Source organism: Pristiophorus japonicus, chromosome 22 (assembly GCF_044704955.1).
Source record: "Pristiophorus japonicus isolate sPriJap1 chromosome 22, sPriJap1.hap1, whole genome shotgun sequence".
NCBI lineage: Eukaryota > Metazoa > Chordata > Chondrichthyes > Pristiophoridae > Pristiophorus > Pristiophorus japonicus.
Window position 1 is genome coordinate 63,458,373 of NC_091998.1, and position 16,112 is coordinate 63,474,484.

The 16,112-nt window shown below is 48.8% G+C and overlaps 1 protein-coding gene across 1 annotated transcript in view; it reads right to left on the reverse strand.

Moving 5' to 3' along the window:
* Positions 1-16,112, reverse strand: part of LOC139234651 (myoferlin-like) — a 183,475-nt gene that overhangs the window by 158,349 nt on the left and 9,014 nt on the right. Inside the window, exons 5-7 of the mRNA XM_070865333.1 lie at positions 15,162-15,225; positions 10,532-10,668; positions 2,874-3,002 (exon numbers count right to left, since the gene is read on the reverse strand). Of these exons, the coding sequence (XP_070721434.1) occupies positions 2,874-3,002; positions 10,532-10,668; positions 15,162-15,225 (330 nt within the window). The remainder of the gene's footprint in view (positions 1-2,873; positions 3,003-10,531; positions 10,669-15,161; positions 15,226-16,112) is intronic.

Below are 16,112 nucleotides of genomic sequence, written 5' to 3' on the forward strand. Positions count from 1 at the left end.
TCCCTCGTACCCACTCACACTCACCCACCCGTACAGTCACACCCGCTCACACTCACCCACCCGTACAGTCACACCCGCTCACACTCACCCACCCGTACAGTCACACCCGCTCACACTCACCCACCCGTACAGTCACACCCGCTCACTCACACACCCACCCGTACAGTCACACCCGCTCACACTCACCCACCCGTACAGTCACACCCGCTCACACTCACCCACCCGTACAGTCACACCCGCTCACACACACACCCACCAGTACAGTCACACCCGCTCACACTCACTCACACACTCACCCACCCGTACAGTCACACCCGCTCACACTCACTCACACACCCACCCGTACAGTCACACCCACACACACTCACTCACACACTCACCCACCCGTACAGTCACACCCGCTCACACTCACCCACCCGTACAGTCACACCCGCTCACACTCACCCACGTACAATCACACCCGCTCACACACACACCCACCAGTACAGTCACACCCGCTCACACTCACTCACACACTCACCCACCCGTACAGTCACACCCGCTCACACTCACTCACACACTCACCCACCCGTACAGTCACACCCACACACACTCACTCACACACCCGCACACACCCACCCGCTCACACTCACTCACGCACTCACCCATCCTTACAGTCACACCCGCTCACACTCACTCACACACACACACACCCGTAGTCACACCCGCTCACACACTCACCCACCCGTACAGTCACACCCGCTCACACACACACACGCCCGTACAGTCACACCCGCTCACACTCACCCACCCGTACAGTCACACCCGCTCACACTCACCCACCCGTACAGTCACACCTGCTCACACTCACCCACCCGTACAGTCACACCCGCTCACACACACACACCCGTACAGTCACACCTGCTCACACTCACATACACCCGTACACACACGCACCCGCTCACACACCCACCCGCTCACACCCACCCACCCACTCACACCCCCGCTCACACACACACACCCCCGCTCGCACACACACACCCCCGCTCGCACACACACCCACACCCTCGCACACACACACACCCGTACAGTCACACCCACACACACTCACTCACACACCCGCACACACCCACCCGTACAGTCACACCCGCTCACACTCACTCACTCACACCCGCACACACTCACACCCCCGCACACACTCACACGTACACTCACACCCGCTCACACTCACACACACACCCGTACAGTCACACTCGCTCACACTCACTCACACACACACCCACCCGTACAGTCACACCCGCTCACACACACCCGTACAGTCACACCCGCACACACACACACACACACACCCGTACAGTCACACCCGCTCACACTCACTCACACACACACACACCCGTACAGTCACACCCGCTCACACACACACCCACTCGTACAGTCACACCCGCTCACACTCACACACACCCGTACACACACCCACCCGCACGCTCACACCCACCCGTACACACCCGCTCACATACTCACCCACACCCACCCACCCGTACAGTCACACCCACACACACACACACACGCGCTCACCCACACACCCACTCACTCACACACACCCACCCGTACACTCACACCCGTACACGTACACACCCGTACACGTACACTCCCGCACACACACACACTCCCGCACACACTCACACTCCCGCACACACTCACTCACCCACTGGCAGGATTTGCTGGGCAGTGACCAGCGATGTTCCTGTTAAGCTGTGCGGTGGTTTGGAGCGCCCCCGCGGGCCGCTCAGTGGCCTTTCGATGGAAATAGCGGGCGTGCGCAGAAACGTGAACGGGCAGCGCAGCCGGTTAAAGGGGTCACACACCCAAAACTAAACTTGGCGAGAACAGCGGCGATTGGGAGTGGGAACAACGGCCGCTTTGCTCCTCCTTCGTCCCGGGGGCACGGACCAGCGCCGACTGCGCTCGGGGGGGTGGGGGGTAATTTCCCCCGCCGGGCGGAAAGTCTAGCTTTAGCCCCCCAACTCCTCCCCCAGCTAAGATCCAGGAACGAAACACGAGCCCAGGGTTTGAAGCAGCGACCCCCGTAGGCTGTTTGGCCAAGTCCCACGCCAGGCAGGACACGGACCCATGAGTGGGAGCTTCAAATGACTTCTTTACACACTTACATTGGAACAGGAGGAGGCCGTTCAGCCTTTCAAGCCTGTTCCACCATTCGATGAGATCATAGCTGATCTGTATCTCAACGTGATTTGATCCATACAGATTGATACCCTTACCCCCTATAGATCTCAGTCAAATCTCAAATTGAACCCCAACATCCACAGCTTTTTAGGGGAAGAGAGTTCCAGATTCCCACGACCCTCTGTGTGAAGAAGTGCTTCCTGACATCACCCCCGAACGGCCTGGCCCTAATATTAAGGTGACGCCCCCTTGTTCTGGATCCACCCCACCAGAGGAAATAGTTTCTCTCTATCTACCCGAGCGAATCCCTTAATTATTGTAAACAAAAAACCTCGATTGGTTCATGTAATGTATTTGCTTCATGGGTTCTTTGCTTAAGAATTCATAGCAACACATTGTTAAACCTTTGCAACCAGTTCTTTGCAGCAATCACACGACACATTACCGGTTCATCCACCAGGTTCACAACCAACTGCCTGTCGTGGATCCCTCGAACCCAACTGGCTGGGGTTTTATTGAGTCTTGTGGACATCACGTGACTGGCTAAGCCACTCCCAACTCAACGGCTCAACCAACCGGTGGGCATCCTCACCGGTGCATGCATTACAGAGCTCCCCCTATAACCCACAGTGACACCAGCACCAGTCGCCTTACAGTCGTGTGCAATTGGAATTCACTTTCTGCAGCACAAAGCCACTCATTCCTCTTACCTCATCGAAGACGGGATTGTTTCCCCGTTTGATCCTGGTTCGGAAGACCGTGTCCCCCATGTACACCTTTACAACAGGTCTGATATTGGCACCTTGCAGCTGACGACCTTCGATAATCCGGATCCGAATCTAACGACAAGGAAACGTCATCAATCTTGTCTCTATATAATGACACAGCACCGAAGGAGGCCATTCAGCCCATCGAGCCTGTGCCGGCTCTTTGAAAGAGCTCTCCGATTAGTCCCACTTCTCCCGCCCTTTCCCCAGAGCCCGGCACATCTTTCCTTGTCAAGTATTTTCCAATTCCCTTTTGAAAGTTATTATTGAATCTGCTTCCACCACCGTTTCAGGCCGTGTGTTCCCGATCACAACAACTCACTGCTTCCTCATCAGCCATGATCGTATTAAATGGCAGAGCAGGCTCGAGGGGCCGTATGGCCGACTAATGCTCCTATTTCTTTTGTTCTTATGTTCCTCCCTGATTCCTTTGCCATTTATCTTCAATCTGTGTCCTCTGGTTACCAACCCTCCTGCAGTTTCTCCTTATTTACCCTCTATCAAACCCTTCCATATTCCTGTTATTCCATACAACTGGCCCCAGCTTCGAACGAAATGGTGATGGGTGCTGCCTGTATACTGCGGCGTAACTGCGAGGTCACTGTGCCTGCGGGGATATTTGGCGGCTAGCCATGCACATTGCCGACCGCCCCGTGTTCACCGATGGCACGTGAGGCTTCCAACCAGCCGGGCAACTCTGGAAAATCAGCCATCGTGTTCTATCGCCGTGAAACATCACGGATAATCAAGGGGCTATCGGGAGGGAGGAACTTAATACAATCACTATCACTAAAGAAGTAGTACATAGAACATAGGAAATAGGAGCAGGAGTCGGCCATTCGGCCCCTCGAGCCTGCTCCACCATTTAATAAGATCATTGCTGATCTGATCATGGACTCGGTTCCAATTCCCCACCCGCTTCCCATAACCCTTTACTCCCTTATCGCTCAAAAATCTGTCTATCTCCGCCTTAAATATGTTCAATGACCCAGCCTCCACAACTCTCTGGGGCAGAGAATTTAATAGATTTACAACCCTCAGAGAAGAAATTCCTCCTCATCTCTGTTTTAAATGGGTGGCCCCTTATTCTAAGACCATGCCCCCTAGTTTTAGTTTCCTCTATGAATGGAAATATCCTCTCTAAATCTACCTTGTCGAGCCCTCTCATTATCTTATATTTTCGATAAGATCTCATTCCTCTGAACTCCAATGAGTACAGGCCCAACCTACTCAACCTATCTTCGTAAGTCAATCCCCTCATCTCCAGAACCAATCTAGTGAATCTCCTCTGAACAGCCTCCAATGCAAGTACTCGGTAAAATAATGGGACTAAAGGCGGACAAGTCCCCTGGACCTGATGGCCTGCATCCTAGGGTCTTAAAAGAAGTGGCTGCAGAGATAGTGGATGCATTGGTTGTAATCTACCAAAATTCCCTGAATTCCGGGGAGGGCCCAGCGGATTGGAAAAATGCAAATGTAACGCCCCTATTTTAAAAAGGAGACAGACAGAAAGCAGGAAACTATAGACCAGTTAGCCTAACATCTGTCGTTGGGAAAATGTTGGAGTCCATTATTAAGGAAGCAATAGCGGGACATTTGGAAACGCATAATTCAATCAAGCAGAGTCAGCATGGTTTTATGAAAGGGAAATCATGTTTGACAAATTTGCTGGAGTTCTTTGAGGATAAGAACATAAGAACATAAGAATTAGGAACAGGAGTAGGCCATCTAGCCCCTCGAGCCTGCTCCGCCATTCAATAAGATCATGGCTGATCTGGTCGTGGACTCAGCTCCACTTACCCGCCCTCTCCCTGTAACCCTTAATTCCCTTATTGCTTAAAAATCTATCTATCTGTGACTTGAATACATTCAATGAGCCAGCCTCAACTGCTTCCTTGGGCAGAGAATTCCACAGATTCACAACCCTCTGGGAGAAGAAATTCCTTCTCAACTCGGTTTTAAATTGGCTCCTCCGTATTTTGAGGCTGTGCCCCCTAGTTCTAGTCTCCCCGACCAATGGAAACAACCTCTCTGCCTCTATCTTGTCTATCCCTTTCATGATTTTAAATGTTTCTATAAGATCACCCCTCATCCTTCTGAACTCCAAGGAGTAAAGACCCAGTCTACTCAATCTATCATCATAAGGTAACCCCCTCATTTCTCGAATCAGCCTAGTGAATCGTCTCTGTACCCCTTCCAAAGCTAGTATATCCTTCCTTAAGTAAGGTGACCAAAACTGCACGCAGTACTCCAGGTGCGGCCTTACCAATACCTTATACAGTTGCAGCAGGACCTCCCTGCTTTTGTACTCCATCCCTTTCGCAATGAAGGCCAACATTCCATTTGCCTTCCTGGTTACCTGCTGCACCTGCAAACTAACCTTTTGGGATTCATGCACAAGGACCCCCAGGTCCCTCTGCACCGCAGCATGTTGTAATTTCTCCCCATTCAAATAATATTCCCTTTTACTGTTTTTTTTCCCAAGGTGGATGACCTCACACTTTCCGACATTGTATTCCATCTGCCAAACCTTAGCCCATTCGCTTAACCTATCCAAATCTCCTTGCAGCCTCTCAGTCCTCTACACAACCCGCTTTCCCACTAATTTTAGTGTCATCTGCAAATTTTGTTGCACTACACTCTGTCCCCTCTTCTAGGTCATCTATGTATATTGTAAACAGTTGTGGTCCCAGTACTGATCCCTGTGGCACACCACTAACCACTGATTTCCAACCAGAAAAGGACCCATTTATTCCGACTCTCTGCTTTCTGTTCGCCAGTAATTCTCTATCCATGCTAATACATTTCCTCTGACTCCGCGTACCTTTATCTTCTGCAGTAACCTTTTGTTTGGCACCTTATCGAATGCCTTTTGGAAATCTAAATACACCACATCCATCGGTACACCTCTATCCACCATGCTCGTTATATCCTCAAAGAATTCCAGTAAGTTAGTTAAACATGATTTCCCCTTCATGAATCCATGCTGCGTCTGCTTGATTGCACTATTTCTATCCAGATGTCCCGCTATTTCTTCCTTAATGATAGTTTCAAGCATTTTCCCCACTACAGATGTTAAACTAACCGGCCTATAGTTACCTGCCTTTTGCCTGCCCCCTTTTTTAAACAGAGACGTTACATTAGCTGCTCTCCAATCCGCTGGTACCTCCCCAGAGTCCAGAGAATTTTGGTAGATTATAACAAATGCATCAGCTATAACTTCCGCCATCTCTTTTAATACCCTGGGATGCATTTCATCAGGACCAGGGGACTTGTCTACCTTCAGTCCCATTAGCCTGTCCAGCAGTGATAGTGATCATCTCAAGGTCCTCCCTTCCCACATTCCTATGACCAGCAATTTTTGGCAAGGTTTTTGTGTCTTCCACTGTGAAGACGGAAGCAAAATAATTGTTTAAGGTCTCAGCCATTTTCACATTTCCCATTATTAAATCCCCCTTTTCATCTTCTAAGGGACCAACATTTACTTTAGTCACTCTTTTCCGTTTTATATATCTGTAAAAGCTTTTACTATCTGTTTTTATGTTTTGCGCAAATTTACCTTCGTAATCTATCTTCCCTTTCTTTATTGCTTTTTTAGTCATTCTTTGCTGTTGCTTAAAATTTTCCCAATCCTCTAGTTTCCCACTAACCTTGGCCACCTTATACGCATTGGTCTTTGATTTGATACTTTCCTTTATTTCCTTGGTTATCCACGGCTGGTTATCCCTTCTCTTGCCGCCCTTCTTTTTCACTGGAATATATTTTTGTTGCGCATTATGAAAGAGCTCCTTAAAAGTCCTCCACTGTTCCTCAATTGTGCCACCGTTTAGTCCTTGTTTCCAGTCTACTTTAGCCAACTCTGCCCTCATCCCACTGTAGTCCCCTTTGTTTAAGCATAGTACGCTCATTTCTGACACAAGTTCCTCATCCTCAATCTGTATTACAAATTCAACCATATTGTGATCACTCATTCCGAGAGGATCTTTTACGAGGAGATCGTTTATTTTTCCTGTCTCGTTACACAGGACCAGATCCAAAATGGCTTGCTCCCTTGTAGGTTCTGTCACATACTGTTCTAAGAAACAATCCCGTATGCATTCTATGAATTCCTCCTCCAGGCTACCCCCTTGCGATTTGATTTGACCAATCGATATGTAGGTTAAAATCCCCCATAACTACTGCCGTTCCTTTTTCACATGCCTCCATTGTTCCCTTGATTATTGCCCGCCCCACCATGAAGTTATTATTTGGGGGCCTATAAACTACGCCCACCAGTGACTTTTTCCCCTTACTATCTCTAATCTCCACCCACAATGATTCAACATTTTGTTCATTGGAGCCAATATCATCCCTCACAACTGCCCTGATATCATCCTTTATTAACAGAGCTACCCCACCTCCTTTCCCTTCTTGTCTATCTTTCTGAATCGTCAGATACTCCTGTATGTTTAAGTCCCAGTCTTGGCCACCTTGCAACCATGTTTCTGTAATGGCCACCAAATCATACCCATTTGTAATGATTTGTGCCGTCAACTCATTTACTTTATTTCTAATGCTGCGTGCATTTAGGTAGAGTGTTTTCATCCTAGTTTTTAAACCATGATTTTTAGTTTTTACCCCTCCTGCAGCCCTTTTATATTCAGTGGCCCTTTTTGTTTCTTGCCTTTGGTTTCTCTGCCCTCCACTTTTACTCATCTCTTTTCTGTCTTTTGTTTTTGTCTCCTTTTTGTCCCCATCCCCCTGCCATATTAGTTTAACTCCCTGCTGCACCACTGCTCAAGCCACGTATTCATCTGTGCTATCCTGCGATTCCTACTCTGACTAGCACCGATCAGGGTGGATAAGGGGAAACCAGTGGATGTGGTATATTTGGATTTCCAGAAGACATTCGATAAGGTGCCACATAAAAGGTTACTGCACAAGATAAAAGTTCACGGGGTTGGGAGTAATATATTAGCATGGATAGAGGATTGGTTAACTAACAGAAAACAGAGAGTCGGGATAAATGGGTCATTTTCCAGTTGGCAAACAGTAACTAGTGGGGTGCCACAGGGATCGGTGCTGGGTCCTCAACTATTTACAATCTATATTAATGACTTGGATGAAGGGACCGAGTGTAATGTAGCCAAGTTTGCTGATAATACGAAAATGGGTGGGAAAGCAAGTTGTGAGGAGGACACAAAAAATCTGCAAAGGGATATAGACAGGCTAAGTAAGTGGGCAAAAATTTGGCAGATGGAGTATAATGTGGGAAAATGTGAGGTTATCCACTTTGACAGAAAAAATAGAAATGCAAATTATAATTTAAATGGAGAAAAAGTGCTGCAGTACAGAGGGACCTGGGGGTCCTTGTGCATGTAACACAAAAGGTTAGTATGCAGGTACAGCAAGTAATCAGGAAGGCAAATGGAATGTTGGCCTTTATTGCAAGAGGGATAGAGTATAAAAGCAGAGAAGTCCTGCTACAGCTGTACAGGGTATTGGTGAGGCCACACCTGGAGTACTGCGTACAGTTTTGGTCTCCGTATTTAAGGAAGGATATACTTGCATTGGAGGCTGTTCAGAGAAGGTTCATTAGGTTGATTCTGGAGATGAGGGGGTGACTTATGAAGATAGGTTGAGTATGTTGGGCCTATGCACATTGGAGTTCAGAAGAATAAGAGGTGATCTTATCGAAACATATAAGATAATGAGGGTGCTCAACAAGGTGGATGCAGAGAGGATATTTCCACTCATAAGGGAAACTAAAACTAGGGGACATAATCTCAGAATAAGGGGCCGCCCATTTAAAACGGAGGTGAGGAGAAATTTCTTCTCTGAGAGGGTTGTAAATCTGTGGAATTCTCTGCCCCAGTGAGCTGTGGAGGCTGGGACATTAAATATATTTAAGGTAGAGATAGACAGATTTTTGAGCGATAAGGGAGTCAAGGGTTATGGGGAGCGGGTGGGGAAGTGGAGCTGAGTCCATGATCTTATTGAATGGCGGAGCAGGCTCGAGGGGCCGAATGGCCTACTCCTGCTCCTATTTCTTATGTTCTTACCACAAATGGCTGGAAATTTGGTTGAAGGTTTTTAAGGCACTAATGTCGGACGGGTGCTAAATTTAGCGCTTGAAAATGGTTTGAGACGGGAGCCACAAAATTCAGTATTGTTTTTTTATTCGTTCCTGGGATGTAGGCGTCGCTGGCAAGGCTGGCATTTATTGCCCATCCCTAATTGCCCCTTGAGAAGGTGGTGAGCCACCTTCTTGAACCGCTGCAGTCCTTGAGGTGAAGGTGCTCCCACAGAAGGAACGGCTGATATATTTCCCAAGTCGGGATGGTGTGTGACTTGGAGGGGAACATGCAGGTGATGGTGTTCCCATGTCCCCATTGATTTTCCCATTAAAGCTAACTTGAAAAAAGGAACCTTTAATTAAGATTGCCGGCCAAGATTTACCGCCAGGTCACTCTCGAGTCTTTAAATCTATATTGACCGTCTAGGTGGTGGAGGTCGCGGGTTTGGGAGGTGCTGTCGAAAGGCTTTGGGGAGTCAAGAGGTGAGACACTCACCGCAGAATACCCAGCCTCTGACCCGCTCTTGTTGGGCCCTGAGAGTGGAGCGGAGCGGAGCACTAAGGGAGGCGTTCCACACATCTCTTGAGGTGCTAGGCTGGGTGAGCAACTGAATATCCCGTGCAAAAGAACCGGCTTTGTAGCGCCCTAAGAGAGGCTTCCATGCAAAAAAAATAATTGAAACAAAAAACACCAAAACCCGATACATTACTCACCCCAAATAAAGTTAAATCGCAAAATAAAATATATATATATCTCACTCACACTTACCTCCTGCTGTACTTCCTTCCCTAGTGCCCCCGGGGCAGCTCTCTCGCGGGGTCACTAGGGGGCGCTACGGGTGCAGCGCAAACCAAACGTTGCCTCCGTGGCGATACCGGGGTGCGTTGCACACCGGCGCGGCGCTCCCGGACAATACTCCTCAGCACCGCCGGTACCAGCACACGGAATTTGCCGAGTGACGCGAATGCCGGTGCTCACGGCTGCAAACCCTTTAGCGCCCCTGTTCCCACCCTCGCGAGGATGCGCTGTTCCGCCGAATCTCTGCTCCGCCAAATCTCTGACCCAAAGTGCCGTTCTGGGCAGGTCAGTCTCGAGGCGCAGTGACTGTCGTTATGTCGGCAAACGCAGCAACTATTCCGGGCGGGAACGTCCCACAAGCAGCAGTGGGATAAACGGGCGGTTAATTGGTTTTTCTGATTGATTGGTTGGAGGATGAATGTTGGCCAGGAGACTGGGGAGGACTCCCTGCTCTCCTCAAACATCGCCGTGGGAGGTTTAACGCCTAGGTGCTGATTCTAACACAACATCGCCCCCTCACAAGGCTCCGAGTTATAATATTAACCAAGTACTCAGTGTAAATCTTTCCCTAGGCACTGCGCTACCCTAGGATGGGTCCAATATTCCCAGCATGGCTCCCGACATTCCCGACTCTGAGTCCTGAAGCAAAGAGCATTCTAACCACCCATTGCAACCAACTGGGTGATTGTGCAGGAGTGATTTGCTCACGATGACACACAGGGTTTGCAAACACAATTTCCCCTTTACCTGGAAGTCCTGTGGTCTTTCTGAAAATTCCCGAACAAGCTTCTTGGCTGCCCGTTGTTCTGGAGGCGGCGATTGAGGGCTTACAGGACGCTCCTGTAATCTGGTAATGTTACTGCCTTCGTCCTGCACTGCTTTACCTGAAAGGAATCAGTGCTGTTTACGGACAACACACAACATGCAACACACAACATACGCGTGCGCACACACATAGCCCGTGCGCTGACACACACCCAACACACCGTGCGCGCCCAACACACGTGCACACACATGCAACATGCTCACACACACACACGCATGCACATGAGCAGACACAAAAGCAACATACACGTGCAACACAAACACGCGCACATGCATGCAACGTGTGCACACATAGGCATCAAACAAACACCCAGCGCAGAAGCACGCACACGCAACACATGCAAGCACAAGTACATCTCCTCTCTGATTGAACAGACTCTACTGGTGATAAATCTAGTTTCACCCCAATATCAACATTGTTGCTTCATGTTGACAATTAACAATACCAGATCGTTCCCCGAGCAAGGGGAAGGGGGTGTCGGAAAGGACACTGGTACAAGTCACTTCCCGATGGTCTCCAGACTTACACAGAACTGGCTCCAGAGACTGATGGAGGTTTTGGAGCAGTAGGCAATCTAGCTGTGCCCGTCGGGACAGGCAATGCCGGGGGTTAAGTTTGTGCGTTTGCCTTTGTGTTGGGGAATGGAGTGCCCTCGCATTTCACTCACTCAACGGCCGCATCAGAAGTTCAACCTCGCTCAAATCACCCTTAACACTCTATATTCGAGGGAAGGCAAGCATAGTTGATATAATCTCTGCTCGTCATCTAAACCTTGGAGCCTGGTAATATTCTGGTGAATCTGTATTCCTTCCAAGGCCAATACGTCCTCCCTAAGGAGTGGAGCCCAGAACTGAACACAGTGCTCCAGGTGTGGTCGAACCAGGGCTTTGTATCGCTGTAGCAAAACTTCCTCCCCTTTCATTTCTAGCCCTCGAGTTATAAAGGCTAACACCCCATTTTCTATCCAGCCACATTTTTGGTGATGTGTGTCAGCGCAGTGGTGATGAATACCGCCCCGCTCCTGCCTCGTTCCCACCCCGTTCCTGCCCCACTCCCAGCACCGGCCAGTTCCCACCCCGATACTGCCTGCCCCGCTCCCACCCTGATACCGCTTCAAACAGCGCCCCCAAGTGATGGGAGGCGGTGTCACAGTTAAAGAGACGAATTTTACAGCTCTTTCCTCTGACTCCCGCCTGGCGGTAAATTTCCAGATAAATCGAAATGCAATGCCTCAATTTCCGGCTGAGGGCAATTTCAGCCCCATACTCTTTCCAGCCAATAGGCAGCAAAGACTTTCTAATCTGGGCTCGTTTTGAAACCCGGGCCAGGGGCTTAACTCTGCATAAACCTGCACCGCATCTGGTCTGGGAGTATTTGATAGTAACACATTAGCATATCTTGAGTGGGCTCATTAACCCATCTGTGGGAACATGGGTCCACACTACTTGGGTACCTTGCTATTCTTTCTCAGCAGTTGTGAGCCCAGCACATGATGAGTTAACAGTAAAAGCAACAATAACAATTTATATAGCGCCTTTAATGTAGCACAATGTACCAAGGTGCTAGGAGTGTTACAAGACAAAAATCAAATTTGACATCGAGCCAGATAAGAAGAAATTAGGGCAGATGGCCAAACGCTTGGTCCAAGAGGTAAGTTTTAAGGAGCGTCTTAAAGGAGGAAAGAGAGGGAGTGAGGTAGAAAGGTTTAGGGAGGGAGTTCCAGAGCATGGGGCCCAGGCAGCTGAAGGCACGGCCACCGATGGTTGAGCGATTATAATCAGGGATGCTCAAAGGGCAGAATTTGAGGAGCGCAGACATCTGGGGGGGGGGGGGGGGAGGGGGGGGGGGGGGGAGGGTTTGAGGTTAATGGAGATTACAGAGATAGGGAGGGGTGAGGCCATGGAGGGATTTGTAAACAAGGATGAGAATTTTGAAATCGAGGTGTAGCCAATGTAGGTCAGCGAGCGGGACTTGGTATGAGTTAGGACATGGGCTGCCGAGTTTTGGATGAATTCAAGTTTACGTAGAGGGTAGAATGTGGGAGGCCAACCAGGAGTGCGTTGCAATAGTCAAGTCTACAGATAACAAAGTCATGGAGGATGGTTTCAGCAGCAGATGAGCTGAGGCAGGGGCGGAGACGGGCGATGTTACGGAGGTAGACAGTGGATATGTGGCCAGAAGCTCATTTCAGGTTTCTGCTGAGCACGGATTGTCAATTGGGTAAGAGGATTTGAAAGCAAAGGATCTCTTCACAGGAAAGGAGATGATAGAATGTGTGACAGTCAATCAGCCATATCTGTAATGGTCTGGAATATCTCAGTTGGTCACTTGTGTTTATAGTAATAAAATGGATAGGAAGAATTTTATTACAGCAATAAAACAATTAGAAGAGTTGTTTAGTTAATGTTATTATTCTATTGGCATATAAGTATCTTTGATATACTCTGATTTATTGATAGTTTGCATGGAGTGTAATAATCTAAGGTGAAAATTGGTAGAGCCCTACTAAAGAAGAAAATAGAAGAAGATCTAGAAACCAAAAATATATTAATGAATGGTCAGCATGGATTTCAAAAGGGAAATTGACCAACCTCATTGAATATTTAGAGAGTAGACAAGGGTAAGGTAGTAGATGTAATTTAGCTAGATTTTCAAAAGGCCATCGATAAGGTACTCAATAGACTGATGAACAAGGTCAGAGAATGTGGAGTCAGGGGACTAGCAGAATGGATCGCTAGCTGGCTTCAAGACAGAGAGTGGGGGTAAAGGGCAGCTATTCACAGGGGCAGAAGGTGGGTAGTGGTGTTCCACAAGGATCGTGCTGGGACCACTGTTCACAATTTATATTAACGATTGAGACTTTGGAATCAAAAACACCATTTCTAAATTTGTGATGATACCAAATTGGGGGCGACAGTCAATACTGAGGGGAATTGCAATAAATTACAGGGGTCATTAATAAACTTGCAGAATGGGCATATAATTGGCAACTGAAGTTCAACACAATTAAATGTGAGGTAGGAAGGATAGGGAGGTCACTTATTACTGGAAGGGTGAGAGTCTAGGTGGGATAGAGGAACAAAGGGATCTCGGATACAAATACACAAACCACCAAAAGTTGCGACACAGGTTAGCAAGGCCATAAAAAGCAAACCAAGAACTAGGGTTTATTTCCTGAGGTATTGAATAGGTAAGTAGGAAAGTTATGTTAAACCTGTATCGAACCTTGGTTAGACCATGCGTACAGTTCTGGTCGCCATGTTATAAAAAGGATATAGAGGCACTGGAGAGGGTGCAGGGATGAGTTACAAGGATGATACCAGAAATGCGAGGGTATACATATCAGGAAAGGATGAACAGGCTGGGTCTCCTTTCTCTTGAAAAAAAGGCTGAGGGGTGACCTAATAGAGATCTTTAAAATGATGAAAGGTTTTGACAGAGTGGATACAGAGAGAATGTTTCCACTTGTGGGGAAGAGCATAACTAGAGCATAAGATAGTCACCAAGAAATCCAATGGGAAATTCAGGAGAAACTTCTTTACCCAGAGAGTGGTGAGAATGTGGAACTCGCTGCCACAGGGAGTGGTTGAGGCGAATAGTATCGATGCATTTAAGGGGAGGCTAGACAAGGATATGGGAGAGAAGGGAATCATCTTAGCCAGTCCCTCGGGATTGAGGAAGACTTCCACTCCTGAAGTGAGTTCTTTGGTGGATGAACAGTCCAATACGAGAGCCACAGACCCTGTCACAGGTGGGACAGATAGTCGTTGAGGGAAGGGGAGGGTGGGACAGGTTTGCCGCACGCTCCTTCCGCTGCCTGCGCTTGATTTCTGCATGCTCTCAGGCGGCCGAAGGCTGCACTGGCGCACTGGAGGTGGTGTTAGATCTCGTCGTCGATGCCTGCTCTTGTTGATAAGAGGCTCCCGAGATATGGGAAGTGGTCCACAGAAGGGAATAGAGGGTTATGCTGATAGATTTAGATGAGGAAAGACGGGAGGAGGCTCGAGTGGAGCATAAACGCCGGCTTGGCCTGGTTGGGCCGAATGGCCTGTTTCTGTGTTGTATATCTGACGTGATCCTGTGTAATAAGAAATGTAAGGGAACACTGTTTAGCAGCTTGTAATCGCGAAGGCGTGATGTCTCAAAGGCAGGTCGTGCTCACACTGGTTTTGACCAGAATGAAAAGTCCTGTGTACTCATATTGGTTATGGATAGCATGAGGTCTCAATAAAGAACTGATTCTGCATTATTGTGTGTGCGTGCATGTGTAATGCGGTGTTTAAAGTAACAAAGCAAAGAACAAGCGGTCCAACAACATCCATCCAATTATCCCCATCCGTTGGCATGGAGACCAAGAGCCCGACATGGGAAAGTGCCCCATTCCCAGCACAGACGTCCCTCATGTTGATTAGCACACGTTTGCATTTCTATAGCACCTTTCACATCCTCGGGGCATCCCAGTGTGCCAATGAAGTATTTTCGAAGTGTAGCCGCTGTTGTTTAACACAAAATTCACAACAACAAAAAAGTTCCATAATGCACCTTACTTACCACCTGACTTTGCTTTTACATCTGGTGCGGCGGGTTCATGGGATAATTCAAAACTTAGTGAGTTCTGCGAGTGAGAGGGAGACAGAAATCAGAGAGGTCAATCCCCACCAGCTCTTCGTTTCCTGTCACTAACCCCGCCTCGCCCCAACACCCCCGCCCCATCCACTCCCCCCCCCCACCCCTCCCCCCTCCCCCACCCCTCCCCCACCCTTCCCCCACCCGAGATACAGACACTGCTCACCCCCGCCCCCACCTCTTCCCCCCCCCACCCCAACCCGAGATACAGACACTGCTCACCCCCGCCCCCACCTCTCCCCCACCCTGACTCTTGCTGAGATACAGACACCGCCCTACCCCCTCCAAAGCATCACGCTTCACAGGCGAGTGTTGCAGGCTGGGTAATCATGGAGGGCCTTACAACAACAACTTGCATTTATATAGTGCTTTTAATGTATCCAAACATCCCGAGACGCCTCACAGGAGTGTAATCAGACGAATATTGACACCGAGCCAAAGAAAGAGACAAGGTGGCTGAACACTTGGTCAAAGAGGTAGGCTTTGAGGAGAGAGGGGGAATTCCAGAGCTTAGGGCCCAGGCAGTTGAAGGCATGGCCGCCAATGGTGGAGCGATTAAAATTGGAGATGCACAAGAGGCCAGAATTGGACGAGCGTAGAGATCTCGGAGGGTTTTGGGCTGGAGGAGGTTAGAGAGATCGCGGAGGTTGGAGGGCTGGAGGAGGTTACAGAGATCTCGGAGGGTTTTGGGCTGGAGGAGGTTAGAGAGATCTCGGAGGGTTGTAGAGCTGGAGGAGGTTAGAGAGATCGCGGAGGTTGGAGGGCTGGAGGAGGTTACAGAGATCTCGGAGGGTTGTAGGGCTGGAGAAGGTTACAGAGATCTCGGAGGGTTGTAGAGCTGGAGGAGGTTACAGATATAGGGAAGGAGTGAGGTCA